This window comes from Myotis nattereri (genome assembly GCF_964212035.1).
Source record: "Myotis nattereri genome assembly, chromosome: 15".
Classification (NCBI taxonomy): domain Eukaryota; kingdom Metazoa; phylum Chordata; class Mammalia; order Chiroptera; family Vespertilionidae; genus Myotis; species Myotis nattereri.
In genome coordinates this window covers 14,399,208-14,413,264 of record NC_138090.1, presented here as the reverse complement: position 1 = coordinate 14,413,264, position 14,057 = coordinate 14,399,208, and the positions used below count along the sequence as shown (strand labels likewise).

The following is a 14,057-nucleotide window of genomic DNA, read 5'->3' as shown; positions in this document are numbered from 1 at the left end:
CAGCTCGGCGCTTCCCCCTTCCCGCCAGAGGGGGCGGGCCCCGCCCCGCCCCCTGCCGATTCATTATTCATGAGGCCACGCCCACCCTCGGAGGGGGCGGGGAGACGAGCCGCTTCCGGGAGATGAAGGAGTTGCCAGGAGACCAGTCCCCTGCAGCTCACCGGACGTGGGCAGCGTGAGCCGAGTGGCGCCCCATCTTACCTCCTCCTTCCTTTCGCCTCTGCCGGACCCTCCACCCACGCCGCCAACTCCTGACCTTTACACCGTGCAATTCACCGGAGCTGCCTAGGCCCGGAAAGCAAAGTCAGAAGCTTCGAGAAGCACTTTGCAAGACGGGGTTGCACGTTCATGCTTGCACTGATGGGTGCATTCTGTATTTACTGAGGGCTCCGCTGGTGTGCTCTTTATGAGGCTGGAGATGAGCCGAAGAAGTCGTACCACAGCGGAGCGCTAGCGGTCTAGTGGGGGAGGAAAACGGAGACCCAGACAACCTGGTGTGATAGCATGTGGTTAAGTGATAGAAAACGCCCTGAGAATAGAATGTAAGAAACATTCAGTGAGGCCTGGGGTCAGCTTCACAGAGGTGACAATGGAAGGTGAATAGGTGGAGCAGAGATAATTGCGGCAAAGGTCCAGAGACAGGATTCCAAGCATGCACTCTGCGTTGTAATCATCTATTTACTTGCCAGCAACGTTAAAGGAAGGTGTCCTCTTCAGCACTGCAGCCACAATCGCTAGGCCTCAAAGATATTTGCAGAATGATGGTTCCTTAGGAAGTTGCCAGAATTTCCATGTGAACAGAGCATAAGCCCAGTGGAGGCAGCAAGTATAAGTGTGAAAAGCCTCCTATAATCAAATATCAAGGAGTTTGAATTTGGGTTTGCAGACCTTTCTTATTCTGGAGCCGTGGCCTTTTGTTGGGGCAAGTGTATCTGAGAAGCTCCAGAAATTGTATGCGTGTTGCAGAGCTGACAGCAGCTTTTATTCAAAGACAGGGGTGATGCTATCCTCCCACTTCTTCCAGCTTCATGGAATGGAAGAGCTGAGGAAGATGAGGCCCAGAAAGCCAACAACTGGCCCAAAGTCCACAGTGAGGAAGCAGAGAAAACAGCCTCCTGGACCAGTGCTTTAAAAAAAAACAAAAACACACAAACCTCAGAGCACTATCCGTCTAGAGCGGGAGGAAAACAACATACCTCAAACCTCAACAATGTGGGTCCAGCCGAAACCGGTTTGGCTCAGTGGATGGAGCGTCGGCCTGCGGACTGAAGGGTCCCAGGTTCGATTCCGGTCAAGGGCATGTGCCTGGGTTGCGGGCATATCCCCAGTAGGGGATGTGCGGGAGGCAGCTGATCGATGTTTCTCTCTCATCGATGTTTCTGGCTCTCTATCTCTCTCCCTTTCTCTCTGTAAAAAATCAATAAAATATATTTTAAAAAAAAAAAGATAATTTAAAAAACAAAAACAAAAAAACAAACAATGAGGGTCCAGAAACCACACTGCCGAGAAAGGAAGATCTCAGCAAACACATGAAGTTGAGGTGCCCTCTTGTAGCAGTCAAAGCGAAATCCCCATGTTTTCCTTGGGGGCGGGGGTGGAGGGAGGCGGTTTACAGGCTGCAAGAGGGAGTGTGCACCAATTCCTGTAAAAGGGGCTGTATACCTGCTTGCTCACAAGGTACGTGTTGAAGCTCGTAGTAATCCATGTCCATGCACCACTCTATGAATGCATTCATGTGTTGGCAAAACTTCCAAAGAGCCTCCTATATCAGGAGTTAAAACAATAAAAATAGACTGGAAAGAACCCAGAACCCAAATGAAGAATTCAAAATGAGAAAACTATCTTACCAAAAAAAAAAAAAAAAAATCATTACAGCAGAATCCACTTTGCAATTAATGGAGCAGGATTTTCAAAGCTGCAAATGTCAGCAGCAGCTCAACCCTCCAGCCCTCTCCTAAATCAACTGCAGTGAGGCCAGCTCGCTGTTCCAGCAGGTCCTGATGTGCCCAGTGCACCTGCAGTCCCAGACATTTCTGGCTTTGCTCCAGCTGAGGCGTGAGCCCCCAGAGGTCTGAGTTACGTGAAATTTCTGCTTATTAGCAGTTGATTCCTTACAGTCTGAGCACGATTTTGAACACTTTTACTAATGTAATCACCCAGAGGTTGGGCACTTAAGGGCATCTATTAGCAAAAGGGAAGTGCTGGAAATTCTCAAAGTAGCAAGACCTTTTGGTCCATAGAGTTGGAGGAAGTTATAGATCTTTGAACTAAATTGTAAATGAGAGCACTTATATAAGATAGTACGTTATATAACAAAATATTTAACCCTGGGAGGAGAGAAGGTAATGGAGACTGATATTTGGATTACTTTGAAATATATCCATAAAAATTCCCAAACTATCAAGCTGTTTTTACAAGGTATTCCATTAGAGGCCCTGGCAGGGTAGCTCAGTTGGTTAGAGCATTGTCCTGATAAGCCAGTTTCACGTTAATTCCCCTCCCCCTTTTCCGTCAGGACATATAAAGAATCAATGAATGAATGCGTACGTAAGTAGAACACCAAACTGATTTCTCTCTCTCTCCCTTCCTAACTTCCTCTTTAAAAAATAAATACAAGGTGCCAAAACCGGTTTGGCTCAGTGGATAGAGCATCGGCCTGTGAACTGAAAGGTCCCAGGTTCAATTCCGGTCAAGGGCATGTACCTGGGTTGCGGGCATATCCCCAGTAGGAGATGTGCAGGAGGCGGCTGATCGATGTTTCTCTCTCATCGATGTTTCTAACTATCTCTCTCCCTTCCTCTCTGTAAAAAATCAATAAAATATATTTTTAAAAAAATAAATACAAGGTATTCCATCAGAACCTAAATTAATTTTCAACAATCACATGACTACTTTCAAACTCATCTAGTCAAGTCCCTCCCAATGATGCCTTCCAAATTCCTGCCTGAGTCTATCCTTCCAAACACCTCCTGCCCCTTTCAACCGCTACCTACCTACCAAGTTGGATGTTGGACTGGTTATCTTATGAGCTTGTTTCCCCCTTTGCCTCTTTTGTAGCAACTGAGCAGCTCTTGCTTTTGTTTCTCTGGCATCAGGCCACCTTTGTGATAGTGACCTTCAGGCTTGCTAAGGGCTGCAAGATTCCCACCTACCAAGTTTCCCCTGTCTACACAATTCATTGGGATTTTTTTTCTTTGAACAATTTTATTTCATGCTTGACTAGTTTGCCCAAATAGGTTTAAAAATACAGGAGGGCGGGGACCACCCATAGACTTCTTTTTATTCCCCACTATTCAAAAAATATTGCCTTGCAGAAAAGGAACTCATTAAACTGTGATTGACTGACATTCAGTGCCTCCTGGGCTGTAGTCATTTCATATAATCCCTCTGGAGGTTATTGGTTCCTTGCAGAGTGAAAATTGCCATGTAGGAGATCTCCGGTAGTCAGTGGAAATCTACTTACTGTGGATAATGAAATCTGAAATAAAATGAGTACGCACCTGTTTCCACCACTTCCCAGGGACTTGGAGACAAGCTTAGATAATTTTTGAACAGCCATGCTATCTACTTCTAAAAAAGGAAATGGCGGAGATGATTCCTAATAACCTTTCATTCCTGTCACCTATCAATATGTAATCTCCTCTGCTCAAGCTGTTCCCTTATTATTTCTCAGAACAAGGCAGAAATCTTTGCTAGTTTAAAAGGAGGAGGTTGGAAGAGCTCTCAGTTCCCTGATTTCCTACAACTCTGTGACTCAGGCTCAGATTCTGTGCCCTCTCAAACCCAATGGTCTGTGTTTTCCTTCTCCTTCACAGTGTCATATAGCACGGTCATTAAGAGCACAGGGTTCAAGTCCTATGTGGCCGCTTGGTAGCTACATGACAATGGTCAAGGGGTTGAGGTCATGGGCCTCAGTTTGTTTTTGGAAGAATCCAGACACCTTGTACCTCTGAGGATGGTGGTGAGAGTTGACTGGGATGACGTGTGCAAAGCGCTGAGCAGCACTGTACCTGCCACACTGGGAGAGTTCCATGAAAAGTATCCAATCCACTGCTGTTATTATTACCTGTTGACCTTCAGCGGCAGCAGCAACAATGAGACCTTTGGTAGAAACTCTGGAGCTCAGAAACTATACTTTATCTAGGAATGAGCCTGCCATGATACCATTTGATTCCAGGCTGAAAGGGCAAATGGCCAAATTAATTTCGGTGACAAACAGATCTTGAATAAAGGGAGAACATATTGCCAAGAGTCCGTCAAAGGAAAGAATTAGTGGATCTGGGGCTGGTTCCAAGGTTTGAGTGTTGTGTAATTTCATAAGGAAGGAGGGCCCCAGGCAAAACTGCAGCCCTTAGCAAGCCTGAAGGTCACTGCCACAAAGGCGGCCTGGTGCCAGAGGAACACAAGCAAGAGCTGCTCAACTGCTCCTAAAGAGGCCAAAAGGAGAAATACGCTTGTAAGATAACCTAACATCCAACTCTGAAAAATTATCCACGCATAACTCTGCCCCGGTTAGAAGACAGTGAGATCAACTGTCCTTTTCAGTGGGCCTTACTCCTTTGCCTTCCAGGAGAAATATCCTAAAATGTATTTTTCTCTCCTGCACAAACATGAAGTGAAAGAGGGAAAGGTGCATACATCCTTCAGCTGATGCAAGCACATTTAAAAATGTATCCCGCCAAGATAAATCACTATCCATCTGAAACCCACAAAAATGGATTAACTATCTCATGCTTTATGACTATGAAAACCCACATCTGCTAACCACATTACTAATGAGAAGCAGCTGGTGACAGTTTTGTAGCTCTGTGACTTTCTTTTTAGGAAAATATTACCAAGGACATACTAAGCAGAAGGCTAGTTTCATTGAGTCCACTTAGTTATGGAAAATTACCATCGTTTTTAAATTGACAATCATGGAAATAACATAATTTGCCATGAAATTCATATAAGGTTCCAAAATAAAAATCCCCTTTTCCCCAATATTAGTTCTGACAGAATTTCCAGTACCTCATAAGACTTGCAGTCTTATAATCAGCTTCAATTCTTGTTTTGTCTTTTTAAAAATATGTATTTTTATTGACTTCAGAGGAGAGATAGAACCATCAATGATGAGAAAGAATCACCAATTGGCTGCTTCCTGCACGGCTCCCTACTGGGGGCTGAGCCGGCAACCCAGGGCATATGGCCTGACTGGGAATCAAACCGCGACCTCTCTGTTCACAGATCGATGCTCAAACACTGAGCCATACCGGCCAAGCTCAACTCCTATTTTTCATATGCTATTGAACACCAAATCATGTTTATTGATGCATATGGTATTTCTAGGCCTTTGTCCCACAACTTTAACTCCCTCCTGAATCAGTTAACGAAATAGCCAATTGCGGGGATCAATGGGCATTTTTAATGTGCTATTTCTTTGAATATGAGTGGTTCACAACTATGTTTTCCACTGAATGACAATTTTTAACCAAACTTAAAGGCTCACTCCTACCAGTCTTACTTCTCACTACATGTTGGCTTAAGAGTTCTTTATCCAAATCTACTTATCTTTTTTACATACTTTTCTAAGATGCTTAGCTTTCCTCTGTGGAAACTGCTCTACTCTTACTTTTCCCAGCAACCTCACCTGGTTCTTAATTACTATCAACCAGGGAAGCTGCTCGCCTGCAGGGAGGGGCGTTTCCTTGAATGAGACATGCACGCTCTCAGTCCTGTGGTAGGCCCTGCCTGCCCTCTCAGCCTCATTTTCCTCCATTTCTAAAACATGCTGGGTACTAACCATGTGCAGCTTCTGGCAGTCCCTTGGACAGGCTATGTTCTCTCTGGCTTCAGGCTTTTGCACTGAGAATGCTCCAGGGATGCATTTTTTTCTTCTCTTTTCCACCTTGCTAATTACCACCTATTTCTCGAAGAGTTATTAGCTTGAGGACCATCTCCTCCTACCTTTAACCCTGCTGATTAAGTGCCCCTTCTCTAAGCTCATCTCTCCTATAGCATCACTGATCTACTTGTTACAACTGGGTGGTAAGCTTCTTGAGGGCTGGGGTCCTCTTCTCATCTGTTGTTGGTACATAGCATATAGTAGGCACTCAATGCAGGTGGAGTATTAAGCTCTTTAACTCCCCAAAGACAAAGGACTGACACAAAGCTAGGCCTTACTAGCTTGGTCTGTGCTGTTCAATACAAAAGCCACTCGCCAAACATGGATATTTACATTAAAATAAAAAAATTCAGTTCCTTCATCATGTTAGCCACATTTTCAAGTGCTGAACAGCCACATGTGGCTAGTAACTATTTTATTGTACACTACGGATTCAGAACATTTCCACCACTACAGACAGTTGTGCCGATCTATATCATAAAATACCTTGAAATACGAACAAAAAAGACAACACCTTAGGAACAAACGTTATGGATATGCACAAACATCCAAAACACATAAAAAATGAGCAATCTCAATAGTAAGTAGGCAAATGCAAAATAAAATATTAGTTTTCACCCGTCAGATGGGCTAAAACGAAAATTTAGCACTACATTGGCAAGATGTAAGAAAATGAGTACGTTCAAACACTGTTGCTGGAAATACATCCACTCCCCAGGCAACTAAAAGTGAAAGAAAACGGGCACAGTGTGAGTTAGCAATTTCACTCCCAGGAATCAACCCTAGAGAAACCTCACTAGGTGGGCATTAGCAGACAATGTACTAGGCTGTTCACTGCAACACTCTACATGATTTACACACAAGACTGCCCATCTAGAGCTAACTCAAGTGCTCGTCCAGAGCAAGAAATGCTAAAACACCTTCCTTGTTATCAATGAAATGAAAAATCCTTTGCATACCGTGCCTGCTAATCATATGATTGGGTCCCTACAGCCAAGAGACAGCGGGAGAATAACCGTAAGAACACCATCCTGGCCTCTAACAAACCATTGTGTGACCATTGCAAAAAAGCAGCCTTTTCTCCTCTTAGTCTCCACTGCCATAAATATAAAAATGAGGCCAAGAAACACAAGGTTTCTTTCACAAACCTCTGCTTCCTTCCCATCCCTTCCTCCAACCAGAACAATTCTACTTTTATCTATATCATATATTGCAGTTCAAAATGAAGTTCCATTTCAAGAAAGTTTTGATGCTTAAAAAAACACCCACACTAGATGGTCTCTAACTTTTTTCCAATATTCCAGCATAATGTTCTGTAATCTCCAAGGTGAAGGGTACATTAGCCATTCAGAAATCAGATTACTAACTACCTGAAAAAACTGTCTTGTTGGCTTTTGAAGGGAGAGGGAGAGAGAGATAGAAACATCAATGATGACAAAGAATCATTGATCAGCTGCTTCCTGCACACCCCCTACTGGGGATCGAGCCCGCAACCCGGGCATGTGCCCTTGACTGAAATCGAACCCAGGACCCTTTAGTCCGCAGGCCGATGCTCTATCCACTAGGCCAAACTAGTTAGGGCAGAGAAAACTGTTTTTAAAGCATTTGAGTCAGGTCAGGAAAAAAAAAAAAAGGCTTTTTCTAGGTATCAGATCAAAAGTTTTCTGTGGAACCCAAATATGAGCTAGTCTGCAAAATGTCCGAAACAGAAACATAATGTGTTTCAGTTACACAATCCCCAAAGTAAAAATCACCCCAAAACATGGGCACTGACGTGTCCTTTTAATACTGCTTTGCCTTTCCTTCCCCAAATTCCCTCACTTGCCCCAATCAGTTTCTGCTTCATTTGTATTCAAAGTTCTCTACTCAGGAAGAATTTCAAGGCTCAAAGCTCCTACTTCCCATACCATTTATGGAAATCCAAGTCTCTGGCTGGAAATGTTGCAAAGGAATGCTTTCTACTTTCAGAGGTTTTACTCCTTCACTCAGATGGTCTGTGGGCCCTCTCTGTCAGAATGACACCCTCCAAGATCCACAAGGTTTCAGAATGTTTAAGGTTAAGTAAATCAAGTCATAAACTAGCTCCAGTTAATAAAGAGTCTCTGAATTTATAGCCCTACAGTCAGTTAAAAGCAAGTGAGTTAATATTTAAGGCATCCTCGCCTCCCTCTGGTCACATTCAATGTAGACCAGTGACTTGAACTTTGGTTTCAACTACACAAAACACATAAGACATTTCTTAGACAAGGCAGGATCTTCTAGTCCACTGAAAGCTTGTAACACTCCAGCCAAATGCAGACGAGGAGAACATGCCACACTAAAGACATTTATTCAAGAGGAAAGTTTCTTTACACAGAGGGCCTAGAATTTTGCATCTGCTTATTTAAGTCAGCCCTGATTATCACTGGAAACCATCTGAACAGGTAGGGCCGAGAAGTTGTGTCCATTATAAACCTTCTTGTTCCCTCTCAGCAAACGAACCTGAAATAGGCTGTCTTTATGTTTTAATGTATTGGGGCTTTCTTTCTCTCTCTCATTACCAATTCATTCTCCTCCCACACCTGTACTTTAAATTCTCACATTTTTTCTTTTCCAGACTCCATCTTAGCAAAATGTTTTTTCACCAGCTTTTTTACTCATGATGTCATCAGAACGCACATACTTCTCTGCCTATACCGCAACCCTTCATGCCCCAAACAAACACACAAACAAAACCACACATACTGGGTTTCCGCAGGCATGCAACAGAATACAACCACTGAGATGGGAAAGAAATCTATCTGCTCAGTTCAGGTTAAGTATAGTTCTTCACTTTCTCATTTAAAAGATCACATTAAAACTAGTCAGTCAACACCCACAGGAATAACAATGTCAAAGACAGTAGACAAGGGCAGAAAAGGTGAAATATATGACAGACAGGCTTTCTGATTCCCACTTCCACTCCTACTGCTTAACAAAATGCCCAATGTTTCCTGAACCTCTGAAACTGGCATATTAACTAACAAGTGAAAAGAGAGTTAATGGGACTGATACGCCAAAGCCCAGTTTTTTCCTTTTAAATAAAATTAATAGCCGGCAACCAAAGGCTTCTGCTTTTCAGATGGAGCACTGCCGTTAAAATTCTCCCTTGAAACATGGGCTGATGATTGCCAGTGGTAGACAGGCTATCTTGGATAAGCAAGCAGAGCTCCCTGGCCTCCAGGGCAATGCTGGGCAGGCCCCCACGCTTCAGCATGGGCTGCGGCTGGAGGCTGGCAGACAGTGAAGGTCAGCAGCACTCGAAAGCCTCAGGCATGTGTTAGGGAAGACAGGGTAATATTTTTTCTCCCTGAGATTATGGTCTGAAAGCACAAACAAGACCCTGAAAAAGTTGCATGAATTTGTAGCTACACAGAACATTAACCCAAGTACAAATACCTTGGTGTTTTCTTTTACTCTCATTCAATGAAGGGAAATTACTGCCCATTACTTTGAATGGTAACATTTATGCCTGACCAGTGTGGCTCAGTGGTTGAGCGTCACTTATGAACCAGGAGGTCCGGGTTCGATTCCTGGTCAGGGCACATGCCTGGGTTGTGGGCTTGATTCACAGTAGGGGGTGTGCAGGAGGCAGCCGATCAATGATTCTCTCTCACCATTGATGTTTCTATCTCTCTCTCCCTTTCCTTCCTCTCCGATATCAATAAAAATATATGAATGATAACATTTATACTGACTCTAATTCTAAAGAATAACATTTTTTTATTAACATGATTTGTGAAAACACATAGGGTAGAACAGTTCAAGGAAGGACACAGACAGTGCCCTGTTTTAGGTCCCAAATTTCTTCTTTTTGATGGGTGGTGGGAGTTGAGCGATGATGTCATCCAGGGGCCTTTCTACTGCCACCAGTGTTTTTTCATCCAAAAGATCCATGAAGAGTAGAGGCTGTGGAGAGATGAGAATGACTCTAGCAGGAGTTAGGCTCCACTCACGCCTAGTCCTAAACAGAGGACCTAGAGCTAAACGGTTAATCTAGTTCAAGACTAGAGGGATGTAAATCTCTGACAGCCCTTCCTGCCCTAGGACTCAAAATGGATGAAAAGGCTGGAAACTTTTAACTGAGTTCACTCAAAAGATTTCAGCAAGGTTTTTCATGTTTCTCTGTACAGAAAATCTAATTTGTTAGAATCAGTGTTAACTGAGGGCTTGGAGCCCAAATTCTTGACAAACGACAAGTTACAAATGCATAAGAAGCTAATCGTGCTTGAATAATTCACAGACCTTCCTCCCCTTAAAAAAGAATGCATGCAGACCCCTGAGAAAATGCTCCAGGGCAGCCATGGAACCCCATCGGAGAGGCATAAATATGGAACTTCTAAAGTGGCACAAACAGCTGTAATATCATAGGTTCAATGATATGTTTTCTATACAGTGAAAAGCCTAGCCCAGAAAAGAAAGTCATAATAGTCAATGACTTCCATTTGCTGTAAATTATCTTATGGAACATTCTCCAACTAGAGGTCAAATTTAAAGGCCAGCTTTACCACAAAGACCCCACCTGAGCTCCAACATTATTCCGCACTACCTACATATTTCATTTTGGTTAAGTATGATGTGCCTCTAATCTATTAAAGCAAGAACAATGAAACAGACATAAGGGACACACATCCTCAGAAAGTTACTTGTCTCCCCAAATGAGGTCCTCTGCATGAAAAATGAGGTGACATTTTGACAGCTTGTTATATTTGGATAATATCACAAGGAATCAACAGTCCAGAATATTATGCAAGATGCTTTACCTTATATCTCTTAGAAATTTTAAAGGCATGGGCTGTGCGCCTCCTGATGACATCTGATTCATTTGTGGGAGGAAGTGGATTGTACAGTAAGGTTTTGTCATTTGGAAGAGGCTAAAAGACAAAGATACACTGTTTAAGTCGTTTTTATTGGGCTTATACAGAACAATGGACCACAGTGATTTCAGGCAAACACTATCTCCCAACCACCATATACATTTTCTTCCTCCCTGACTCTCCTCACTTCAGGAAGACAGCTGTAGTCACTCTTCCTGCTGTACTGTAGAGGGGGCGTCTGAGGCAAAAGGAGCTTGGTACTCTGCTGGCAAGATCAAAGAGCCCAGCTGGGGCTTCCGCCAGTCTTGTCAGTAACACTGAGCGACAGGAATAAACTGGCATGTGCAGCAGGAGCTTAGCCCATGAAGGTTCTGCTTTCTACACTACCCCCAACCAGGTCATGGGCTGGCCCAGTGACTAAAGTTCTCCCCAGGAGAAACGGCAACACAACCACCTCCACTGATGTCACTGACACCTCAAGAGATGGCCTCTGGCCAAGCAAGTGATATTTCATCTCTGACTTCCTTGGGAAATAGCTCTGCCCGCAACAGGAAGTGATGGACTTATCACCAATGCCTGGGAAAAAATATGGGCCGATCTGGACTGAGTTACAAAGAGGCAAGCGAGTGGGAGAGGCCCTTCCTGTATCACTCAAATTGCAGAAGGCACTTGTCAGCCAGCTCTACTTCCCACACCCAGAGGACGCAGGGCCCATGAGAAGAGTTCCAGTGACACACCACCACGCACCCTCCTTGAGAGCCATCTGCTGCTTTCTCCATGTTCCTCCCACCCCCACCCTCAGATATACAACACTGTGTGTGTTGCTTGTAATCTAAGCCCAAAGTGCACTGCAGGCACGGCCACAGTTCTGTGCTCCCAGGAAAGAAAGTGCCTGCTCAGAAAAGACATAAATTTGCAGTGAATCAAAACAACAGCTCGCAGAGGATGGAATCTAGAACTGAAAAAAATGCCCACCTAAGTCATAGCTGGACTTTTTTTTTAAGATCTTAAGACCAACTCCTCAAGCCTGCAGATCATGTCTGAGTACATACAGCCTAGGGACATATGTGGTCTAAACCACAGTCTGTATCTCCTTTGATGAAACCACATTATTCAGACACTCAGGGTACAAAGGTGGAAGTGATTTAGCCAAATCAATGGTTTTCCCTCCCAATGAGGGTCACTTTCTGAATACTGACCTAATCACTTTCCCACTTAAGTTTATGTACTCATAGGCAAAACAAAGAAGTGGTTAAATTAGCAAAAACCAGTACACAAAGGCCCACTCCTTCCCTGGGAGCCTAAAGAATGTGGGAACAAAAACAAGGCATCTGCAAAACTAAAGGTTTCTCTCCTCCAAAGAATATAACAGGAAAACTTTATTCTGATTCTCCTTCCGCTAATTTATTGTACCTTTTGCTTTTAGAACTTGCTGTTTCTTAAGTAAAGAAGATTCGGTGAGCGCAAGGGTGAAGAGGCAAAGAACTCACCAACGACTTGTCGATGATGCAGAACATGTAGGCATCGTGGAGAAGAATGTGCATTGGTCTCTTGGGATGAAAACTGATGTGTGTGATGGGAGTATCCCTTTGGAGCCAAAGGTAATGAAACCCCTGCTTCTGGATGGTCCGGCTCCACTCTGTATACTGTTTGTCTGGGATGCTATATTCAAATATCTGAGGAAGAATATTATTTGGAAGGAATGCTGGCTCATATCCAGAAACACCAGAAAATATCTATATAAATCTTGAATATGCCATGTTCAGCCTTATGCTTTCTCACTCTTTTTTTAATAAAAAAAATTTAAGGTAAATTACAGACTAAATAATTAAACAGCATAGAAAGGTTTATAATGAAAAGTCACCCTGTAATCTTTACATCTCTTCTTCCCAAGACAAAAGTAGCCTATTTTTCTTGTTAATATCTTTTCAGATATTTTATGCATACAAGACACACAATGACTCACATCAATATAAGTCACTCATGCCCCTTTGAAGAGCCCTTTGAAGAACACTCACTTTTTGGATGTACATGATTTACTTATCTAGTCTGTTTAATAGACATTTAAATTATTTCTAATCTTTGGCTACAACAAACAAGGCTGCAATGATTATCTCTGTATCAATGTCCTTCTGTACAACTGAAAGCATATTATCTGTAGGAAGAACTTTTAGAATGGGAACTTCAAATCAAAGATTATGTGCATTAAAATTTTTTATAGATATTGCCAAAATGTTCTCTAAAGAAGTCATACTAATTTCAGCAATGTATGAAGCGCTGTTTCCCTATACTCACACCATGTGTATTATCACGTTTATTGATCTTTGCTAATCTACCAGGTACATAAACCTCTCCCACCAGTTTTAATGACTGAAGAACTTATGGGACCAACTGCCAGTAAAAGGAATCAGGTGGACATGGTCCTTATATGTGACAAAGGAGGTGGCTTCACTAATCTTTCAGTCTTTGGTTAAGGACACAGATCTATGAAACTGAAAAGAGAGATTTCATTTTTTTTGGCTAGAATGTATATGTGTGTGCATGTGTGAGTGTAAAAACTACTAATCAAAGTAGTACACACCATTTGCCTGGAAGTCTACTTAAATGTGCTTCACGGATCACATTTAAATCTTTCCAGTGAGGAAGGTATTATCATGCCCATTTTTCAGATGAAGTCAGGATAATTTCAGAGCATGTTCTATAGCTCAGGTATTTTATAGATCTTTTTAAAACAACAATCTTCTCACAACTTAGTATGGGAAAAAGCAGTAAGCTAAGCACTAATTTTGGCTGATATTAGGTACCCGATTTCCTCACCTGCAAAAGTGAAGGTTAATTATATTATTTTTCAGTCACTTTCAACTCTCAAAATCTTATTCCATCCCATATCCAGTCTAACACCAGAGTCCATGTTCTCTCCAGTCTAAAAGGACCTTTATATCATCCAGCACTTTCAAAGAAAAAGTCTTCCACAATTATCATCTCAGCTTCTAAGTTACCATCCAGCAAAAAGGAATTGGAAAGCACCGGAATCTCTCACCTGCTGGTCAGAATGAGCGATGACCAGGTTGTTGGTTTTGGGGGCTATGGCCACAGCAGTCACAGGGAAATTGTAAGCAGGCACCGTGCAGTGAAGCTGGGAAGAAGCAGACACAAAAGACAACTCTATGTGATACCGGCACCCAGGAAAGATGGGATGGTCTAACTCAGTTGTTTTTAAACAGCATTCCTTGGAACTCAAAGGGTCCTATGGAAGTTCCCATGACAGGCATTTCTCCAAACAGTAAAATTTAATCTCATTTAAAAAAACCATGTTTAACTGCTTACAAAACTGACAG

At 42.8% G+C, this 14,057-nt stretch overlaps 1 protein-coding gene across 5 annotated transcripts in view; it reads right to left on the bottom strand.

Moving 5' to 3' along the window:
- Positions 1-9,605: 9,605 nt before the first annotated feature.
- Positions 9,606-14,057, bottom strand: part of UTP4 (UTP4 small subunit processome component) — a gene marked incomplete at its 5' end in the record, with an annotated part of 31,207 nt that continues 26,755 nt past the window's right edge. For all 5 annotated transcript variants that reach the window (XM_081107753.1, XM_081107749.1, XM_081107750.1 and 2 more), the window contains 4 exons: positions 9,606-9,811; positions 10,666-10,776; positions 12,210-12,395; positions 13,760-13,855. In XM_081107753.1, coding sequence (XP_080963879.1) covers positions 9,695-9,811; positions 10,666-10,776; positions 12,210-12,395; positions 13,760-13,855 — 510 coding nt within the window. In that variant the 3' untranslated portion in view covers positions 9,606-9,694. The remainder of the gene's footprint in view (positions 9,812-10,665; positions 10,777-12,209; positions 12,396-13,759; positions 13,856-14,057) is intronic.